This window comes from Danio aesculapii, chromosome 10, assembly GCF_903798145.1.
Source record: "Danio aesculapii chromosome 10, fDanAes4.1, whole genome shotgun sequence".
Taxonomy (NCBI): Eukaryota; Metazoa; Chordata; class Actinopteri; order Cypriniformes; family Danionidae; genus Danio; species Danio aesculapii.
The window spans coordinates 2,642,811-2,652,810 of record NC_079444.1 but is presented as its reverse complement, the minus strand read 5'-3'; the positions used below and the strand labels follow the sequence as shown (position 1 = coordinate 2,652,810).

Below are 10,000 nucleotides of genomic sequence, written 5' to 3'. Positions count from 1 at the left end.
ACATGAACTCACATTTAAAAAATAAAAATCCAATATTAGTTTTAGTAAAAACATGCACTCGTTTTCCATATTAATTGAAATATATGTAAACGACACATATAGGACCTATATACATATATATATGTTTCCTTTACAAATATTATTGAGAATATAATATCACTTCGCTAACACGTATTCTAATCACATATGTAAATCATAGAAATCGTTAATGGTTGAAGGCCTTATTTACAGTAGGCTATTTATTAAGAAATGGAAAAAATCCTACTTAATAATAATAATAATAATAATAATAATAATAATAATAATAATAATAATAATAATTATTATTATTATTATTATTATTATTATTATTATTATTATTATTATTATTATTATTATTATTACTAAGTAGGATTTTGTTTATTTATTTTATTTTGAAAAGTATACTTATACAGTTGGACACATTCAAACCACTGCAGACATTTTCTAACCAACAGGCCAGTGTCATATACAGTACAGATACATTTCTTAATAATAACCTATTATAAATTAAAACCATTAACGTATGATGTATATATATATATATATATATATATATATATATATATATATATATATATATATATATATATATATATATATATATATATATATATATATATATATATATATATACACACAGTTGAAGTCAGAATTATTCGCCCCCTTTGAATTTATTTTTCTTTGTTTTAATATTTCCCAAATGATGTTTAACAGAGCAAGGAAATTTTCACAGTATGTCTGATAATATTTTTTCTTCTGGAGAAAGTCATGTTTGCTTTATTTTGGCTAGAATAAAAGCAGTTTTTTAAACACCATTTTAAGGTCAATATTAATATTATTATTTTTTTATTGTTATACAATAGCTTGCCTAATTACCCTAATCTGCCTATTTACCCTAATTAACCTAGTTAAGCCTTTAAATGTCACTTTAAGCTGTATAGAAGTGTCTTGAAGAATATCTAGTCTAATATTATTTACTGTCATCATGGCAAAGATAAAATAAATCAGTTATTAGAGATGAGTTATTAAAACTATTATGATTAGAAATGTGTTGGAGAAATCTGCTCTCCGTTAAACAGAAATTGGGGGGGAACAATATGCAGGAGGGCTAATAATTCAGACTTCATCTGTGTGTATATATATAATAGCTTTGGAACTGTAACATAGCCTAAATTCTGCTTTTAATTAATAGGTCAACAATAGCTTTCGTCATGACTCATGAGCCACGGCTGTGTTCAATATAGCATAAATGTTCTCAAAGTGCACTACGAAGGGGACGCAACTGTCAATATGAAGATAGCTAAAATTGAACAGTAAAAGATACTTTGAAAGCAAATTACACCTAAGAGAGATGACCTTAATGACAGAGTGTGTGTGTGTGTGGTGTATGCAAGGTGTGTTTGTTTAGTATGACTGTGTGTGTGACCTGATGATGGTGTTGCAGTGAGCACACATGGGCGTGCGTGTCCCGGCCGGCATGTGTTCTGCTCTCTGCACCACAGACTCGTCCTGGTCTCTGGGGTGCGGCTGAGGTGCGGGCCGCTCGGGGCCCTTGGGGACACTGCTGCTGACCCCCCGTCCAACTGAGGGTCCCGTCGGGGCCACACCTGCACCTGCTCTGGGAAACCCTAATCAAAGAGAGAGAGAGGTGCAATCTGAGCCCGTCTGACCCGCACATCACACCGCTAATGAGAGAGCTGCATCACACACACACTGCTCTGTTACTGCGCTGCTACTGTGCTGGATCGTGTAGCGTGACGGTTCAGACATGAGGAGTGTATCTGCTGAGGAGCTGACGGGACACACACACACACTGCACCGCACACAGACAATGGAGCGCTCAGAGGAGGACAGAGAGAAAACACAGCGTTCCCATGAGCGCAGGAGACACCTGGCAACATCAGCGGACAGGACCGGGGTTGTGAAGGGGTCAGAGGGGAAGCGGAGTGGTGGGAGACACACACAGAGACTCATTCACACACAGCTGGAGGACCAGAGAGAGACACACACATCTAGATTATTATAAATGAATCATATCAGTAAATATACTGATTATTAATATTACTGTGTGTTAATAATCCATAAATGCTGATTGTTCAGCGGAGTTATTCGGGTTTTTTATTATTATTAATTAGATTTTTATTATTTCACTGCAACTATTTACTGTGTTTACTCTGTTTTTTGTGTTTATTTAATAAATATATCGATGTTTTTTTTAATATAAACTTTATAAATGCTTTGACAATACATTTGTCATGCCAATCAAGCAATTATTGAATTGAACTGAGAGAGAGAGAGAGAGAGAGAGAGAGAGAGAGAGAGAAGGAGAGTATGGAGTATATGGTTCATGTGTGTGTGTGTGTGTGTCCTGTGTTTCTGATCTCACAGCTTCAGATGAAGCCTCTCAGGCCAGCCCAGTCTCCAACTTACACACTCACACACGCACACACACGCACACACGCACACCGGTGTTTACAATGAACTTATTGATGCCATGATGAGTAAACAAACACAGCTTCTTCCACAAACACACACACACACACACACACACACACACACACCATGAAAGAAAGTTTCTAACACCGTCAGCCCATCTTCAAACCAACAACATCTCAACAACGTTACACACACATGAAGAGATGAGACTGCCCAACAACACGCACATGCACGCACGCACGCACGCACACACGCACACACACACGCACAAAAAAAAAACTGATCTGAACACAGCAGCACTATTACACTGCCATCTGCAGGACACACCAGGAGACAAACACACATCCAGCTGAATGACCACAGCAAAAACTAAACACACACACACACACACACACACACACAACCTAAAGAAATAAAACATGAACGTGTCTCCGTTTGTAATTTGCACCGAATGAAAGTGTCTGTTAGATGAATCCATTTTGTAATTCAACTACAAACACTTCAATAAAAGCAACAAATGTTTAAGACGATGCATTACAATGAGTCAAACTGTGTGTGTGTGTGTGTGTTTCCATGTGTATTTGTGTGAGTGTGTCTCTCTGTGTGTGTGTTTCCATGTGTCTGCATTTGTATTTGTGTGAGTGTTTCTCTCTGTGTGTGTGTGTGTTTCCATGTGTATTTGTGTGAGTGTGTCTCTCTCTGTGTGTGTTAGTGTGTGTGTTTCCATGTGTATTTGTGTGAGTGTTTTCATGTGTCTGCATGTGTATTTGTGTGAGTGCGTCTCTCTGTGTGTCTGTCTTTCTGTGTGTGTGTGTGTGTCTGTGTGTGTGACCTGCGCTGCTGCTGCCGGAGGTCTGCCAGTGTTTGGCTGGAGCTGCACTGATGCCGTTTCCCTGTCGAGTCGCTCCAGCAGGACTCTTGCTCATGGTGAACACTGAAGACGAGGAGTGAGAGCTGGGCTGAAGATCCTCCACCGCCTCACTGCACACACACACAGGTTTGTTTTTGTGAATTGTGGAGACATTACATAGGTTTCCATTGTTTTTCTACTGCACGAGCTGCATTTTGTATTGGCCTAAGCCCACCCTACCCCTAAACCCACCCTCACAGGACACTGTGTGCTATTTTCATTCATTCATTTTCTTTTGGCTTAGTCCCTTTATTAACCAGGGGTCGCCACAGAGGAATGAACCGCCAACTTATCCAGCATATGTTTTACGCAGCGGATGCCCTTCCAGTCGCAATCCATCTCTGGGAAACACCCATACACATTCTTTCACACACATACACTACAGCCAATTTAGTTCATCAATTCCCCTATAGCGCATGTGTTTGGACTGTGGGGGAAACCGGAGCACCCGGAGGAAACCCACACCAACACAGGGAGAACATGCAAACTCCACATAGAAACGCCAACTGGTCCAGTCAGGGCTCAAACCAGCGACCTTCTTGCTGTGAGGCGATCGTGCTACCCACAGCGCCACCGTGACACCCCTGTGTGCAGCTTCACTTTCTGAAAAAACTCATCTGTGTGATTTAGAAGCTTTTGGAGAAATCAGCACATCAGCAAACTGCAATGGTACATATTAGTTTCTTTGTCTTGAGGTACAATTCTGCTCCATGAAAAGGTTCTGCCCCAGTGACAAGGGTTTGTACCTTCTTTGGTTCAACATTGTACCATCTATCTATCTATATCTATATATATATATATATTTATATTTATATATTTAAAGATTATGAGTGGACAAACTTTTAGCTTCAATAATAATTTTGAAAAAACAAAAACAAATTGGTTTTGTTACCTAAAATAAAGGTGTAATCTGCATATTTTTACTCAAAATATTCTTTTTCAGAGAAATTTCCCAACCTTAAACTGCAATTAATCAGGTTAATTACAGAATTATAGTTAATTAGATAACTCAAATAATCTGAAACCAGTTTATGGCCTGACATTGGGTTAATAAAGGGAACTGTTAGGAATATTAACAGTTTATGAATATGTAATGCTTAATGGGTATAAAAGAAATGAACTATTTAAAATAAGCATCTTCTAAATTGCATGTTTGATAATCTAACATTAGCTAAGCGCAGTATTAAATGTGCTGCTTATTCATTTCTTCATCAACAAAGCTTCTATAGTATTTAGACAAAACTAAAACCTTACAGAGAGTGTGTTTTTATGAAGATCCTCTTCCTCTGCTTCATCTGAACTTTACATTAGATTTTCCTGCAAGTGTGTTAAACTGCGGAGGGAGGGAGGGAGGGTGAAGAGATCGAGATAAATAAAGTCTAAACACTGCAAAAAAAAAACAAAAAAAAAAGCTTTCCATAAGAGTTTTAGTCTTGTTTCTAGCCCAAATATCTAAAAATTCTTAAAATCAAGAAGCATTTTCTAGACAACTAAAAAATACTGTTTTGTTTTCAGAAATCTGCCAATGTGGTGAGCGAAATATTCATGTTTTCACTCTGAGATAATATCATGTTGTTTAACCCATTGGCAGATTATTCTGCTTGTTTTAAGGAAACACTCTCTTCAATTTGACTGAATTGTTGTGTGTGTTGACTGAACACAAAACAATATTTTTAGCTTGTTTAGAAAATGCTTCTTGATTTAAAGGTGCTGTATGTAAGCTTTTGACTCTTCTAGAGCATCAAAACACCATCATATGTTTGCAGATATTCAGAAACATGCTCAAACATTCTTGTTAATCTGAAAAACAATGCTGAAGTCAGATATTCTGCTTTGAGAATGTGCGTTACGTGCTGGAATATCTGTCTTTGTTTTGGTCATTTAATCCACCCAATGCCAGTTTAGCCAATTATATTTCAGCACCCCGGGTTGCCTTGATGGAAAACAGCGTATTTTATTTATTCAGTCAGAAAGGCTCTGAAAGCATGCGTCCGTGACTGAAATGTGACCTCTGGTGGACAGTAGCAGACTCCGAAATGAGACGCAGATTCAGAGTTCCACATGAGTGGAATTAGCAAATGATATAAATATTATGAGCGTAAACATTAGGTGAGCAAGTTAAATTGTAACTCCATGTCCTAACAACACGCTACATGACGAGATACGCAGTGATGAACAATTTGCACCAGACAGAAATGTAAATACAGCCATTCAGAAGCACAGAATATGCACTCACTTACGAAATGATAAGGTTTATAATCTAATTAATACATATTAACCTCTTTAACTTTATTAAATGTAGATGCTGAATCACTGATATGTGTTGGTTTGCACTGAGTCTCAGTAATGAATTTCAATTTCAGAGGGTTTAGTTTATTTTCCAGATCTGAGGTGAACTATCTGCTGCTGCTTTCAATAGTATGGCAATAAATGTGATGTAAAATGCCATTCAAACTCACATTATTAGCATTTCACACTGAATAAAGCACATGAGGTGTACCTGAGCTGATCACTGTCAGTTTTCTGTTGTTCACCTGTGAGAAATAGACGCAGTTTCTAAAATATAAATGTCATGTGTTGGTTAGGACTAAAACTCCCTTTAATATGGGAAAGATTCCCTCTATCGGGTACTGTTGCTTTTATACAGAACACGGTTTAAATCACTCGCTCCTGTCCTCAATCTGGCAACCTGCGCTTGCGTTTGTTTTGATCCAGGAGCGCAATACCTAGTTCTACCACTGGGTGTCAGACTTACTGCAGCTTTAAGAAGTTTGGATTAGAAATGAGACAAAACTGCCCACGAGTCCTGCTGAGAGTCATTGGAGCCCGAATCTCCACACAGTCCTTGTTCCCCAGAGCGGAGCGATGTTCATGTGACAGACTGATCAAACACACACGGCTGTCGCACAGCACTCCCAGATGGTTTGCTAATGAATAAAACCGGTGCCAACAACAAGAAAAAATACACACTGCTGAGAAGCCCTGATTTAAAGGTGAGCTATTATGCTGTATTTTACAGGATATAAAATACGCCTCTAAGTGTGTGTGTGTGTGTGTGAATGGCTGTGCTTTAATTTTTGTTGTGTTTCGTCTGGTGCAAACAGCCAAATTGCTCAACACTGCGTATCTCGTCATGTAGCGTGTTGTTAGGACACGCGGTTACAGCGTAACCTGCTCACCTAATGTTATGCTCATAATATTTATATTATTTGCTAATTAATAACTTCATGTGGAACTGAATCATTTCAGAGGCTGCTACTGTCCACCAGAGGTCGCATTTCAGTCACGGACGCATGCTTTCAGAGCCTTTCTGACTGAATGAAAAAAGCAAGCTGTATTCCACCAAGGCAACCCGGGTTGCTGGAATATAATTGGCTAAACTGGCACTGGGCGGGTTAAACTACCACATGTCCAAAGCAGAATATCTGACTTCAGCATTGTTTTTCAGATAAACAAGAATGTTTGAGCATGTTTCTGAATATCTGCAAACATATTAAGGTGTTTTTATGCTTTAGAAGAGTCAAAACCTTACATACAGCACTTTTAAAGCAGGAATATTGAAAGCTGCAGAGACAGGAATAATAAAAGTGTATCCATCAGTGGGCAAATAAGATTATTTCAAAATTATTTAAGAGATTCTGCGAATCTGAAGCAGACAATACACTATATGTTAGAGATGAATGGAAAATGGAAGGAAATATCTCAGATGAGGATTGAGGGAATATTTGTAAATCTCAATGGAAATGTACCAGCTCAGCCATGTGGAGAGAATCCTGTTGGGAAAATGTAATATAAGGTTTTTCACACAGACAACACACAGAGGAAAGGGCACCCGCTGCTGGAGAATGTGCGGGGGGAAAGTAGCTGACCACTATCATGTTTTATGGGATTGTCAGAAATTATCTCCATACTGGAAAGAGATTCAAATACATTTAGACGTCATTTTTAAAGTAGAGCTTGCCTTCACTTGTCTAATCTTTATATTTAGGTGATATAAATTTAGATGGATTAATAAAGACAAGAAACTCTTATTTATTCCTCTGGCAGCTAGTAAATAAGTAATAAGAGTCGCCTACAGTTGAAGAATGGACTGATACTGTACACACTATATATTTGTCATGGAAAACTTTCATTAAGACTACAGACTCAATACTTTTTCTAATTTGGAGTCGATTTATTGAGTATATTCAGTGCTTAATTTGTAAATTGCGAGGTCCCGGTACAGATCAGGGTAACGGATCAGTTACCAGAGGAGGAAGAGATGTCAGTGACAGGCAGGGGGTGGAGGGTGTCGTGGACGAAAGCTAAGAGGATTGGGGAGTCGCTGAAGAAAGTGAAGAGCCATGTGAGGAGGGGGATCAGTAAAATGAGGTGCCGGATCAGATTTCAGAGGTGCTGGATCCGGATCTGGCTTCTTCCAGCACAAATTAAACCCTGAGTATATTTCACTGATATGCCTGGAGTTGTATCTGAATTGTTCAATTTAATATCATGCGTCTAAATATATATCTTTAAAGGCAATCTTCTAAAGGATTTGTAGCTCCCCATGCTTTACTGTTTATAGTTGTTGTTGTTGTTAATGGGAAGAAAATACAAAGCATATGCAGGATCCGTCTCTTTCTGTATGAGAGATTATGTAAGTTATATATGTACTTTCTTTTGGAAACTTAAAAATTGAATGAAAAAAAAAGACTAAATAAACATCTTCATCTCTGAACAACCATAAAAAAATGAGTAAATAAAGACCCGCACGCGTCTCTGCAGTGTAATGCTTCCCCCTACAGGCCACCAGCAGAACTGCAGCAGCTCCACTGCATTAAAGTCAATGGACACATTAATATATAAGCAGCCCTCAGGTCCGTCTGCTCCTGAAACACTCAAACACATTTCATTTTCTACAGCTTCAGATCCTGAGGACAAAACTGACAGACACTGATGGACAGAGAAACCCGATGAGAGAAAGAAGGAGAAAGCGGCTCCTGTCCAGAGGCTGAAATCACATCTATTATTAATGTCCAATAAATACAGAAGTATCTGAAATGTCTGATTTCTGTGTCTGACGGCTGGATTAAAGATCTGTCTGTCACTCGTGTCTCGTGTTCTGACATGAGAGATCTCAAACGTGTCAAAATTGTCCTGTTATATGACGATCTCACTAATAATGACACAGCTGAAGACAGAACTAGTGTGAAATTTGTATTATTTTTTATATTTATTTCCCAAATGACGTTTAAAAAGAGCGTCAAAATTTTCATAGTATTTCCTATAATATTTTTTCTTTTCTTTACTATTGCGGTTACATTTTATTTATCAATTTATTAAGCAGGCCTATTTGATTAACAGAAACTGTAACTGAAAATGGTGAAACATTTTCATCTTTGCGTCTGTCTGGGTCATTTGAAGAACAGAAAAAAGTAACATATTTAAAACTTAACTTTTAAATAAACGCTACTTTTTTTCATTTTTTTCATTTATTTATTTATTTATTTATTATTTACTTTCATTTTATTTGTTATTATGTAAAAATATTTTATACATTTATTTATTTATTTATTTATTATTTACTTTCATTTTATTTGTTATTATTTAAAAAATATTTTATACATTTATTTATTTATTAATTCATTATTTACTTTTATTTTATTTATTTTTATTTTTTTATTTAATTATTATTTACTTTCATTTTATTTGTTATTATTTAAAAAATATTTTATACATTTATTTATTTATTTATTTATTTATTCATTATTTACTTTTATTTATTTAAAAAATATTTTATACATTTATTTATTTATTTATTCATTATTTACTTTTATTTATTTAAAAAATATTTTATACATTTATTTATTTATTTATTCATTATTTACTTTTATTTATTTAAAAAATATTTTATTACATACATTTAATTATTTATTCATTATTTACTTTTATTTTATTTTTTTATTATTTAAAAAATATTTTATACATTTATTTAATTATTTATTCATTATTTACTTTTATTTTATTTGTTATTATTTAAAAAATATTTTATACATTTATTTATTTATTTATTCATTATTTACTTTTATTTATTTAAAAAATATTTTATTACATACATTTAATTATTTATTCATTATTTACTTTTATTTTTTATTAAATATTATTTAAAAATATATTTTATAAATGTTTTAATTTTATTTTTTTTATGCTATTTATTTATTTATTTATTATTTACTTTTATTTTTTATTAAATATTATTTAAAAAATATATTTTATACATTTTTTTAATTTTTATTTTCTTTTATGCTATTTATTTATTTATTATTTACTTTTATTTTATTTTATTTTAGCAGGACTCTTTTTATTATCAATTTAATGCACCTACAGTAAATGGATAGTTCACCCAAAAAAAAAAAAAAAAAAAAATACTCACCATTTTCTTAACCTCTATGAGTTTTTCTTTTCTTTCTATATTTTCTGTTAAAGACTGAAGAAAATATTTTAAATAAAGCTGAAACTATTGACTTTAATAGTCGGAAAAACAAATATCATGGAAGTCAATGGTTACCAGTTTCCAACATTTATCAAAACATCTCCCTTTGTGTTCAACAGAATAAAGTAACTCAAATAGGTTTAAAAAAAAGTGAAGGGAGA

At 34.8% G+C, this 10,000-nt stretch overlaps 1 protein-coding gene across 1 annotated transcript in view; it reads right to left on the bottom strand.

The window, feature by feature from the left end:
- pdlim5b (PDZ and LIM domain 5b) overlaps positions 1 to 10,000 on the bottom strand; it is a 117,152-nt gene that overhangs the window by 11,212 nt on the left and 95,940 nt on the right. Inside the window, exons 8-9 of the mRNA XM_056466377.1 lie at positions 3,290 to 3,438; positions 1,448 to 1,649 (exon numbers count right to left, since the gene is read on the bottom strand). Coding sequence (XP_056322352.1) covers positions 1,448 to 1,649; positions 3,290 to 3,438 — 351 coding nt within the window. The remainder of the gene's footprint in view (positions 1 to 1,447; positions 1,650 to 3,289; positions 3,439 to 10,000) is intronic.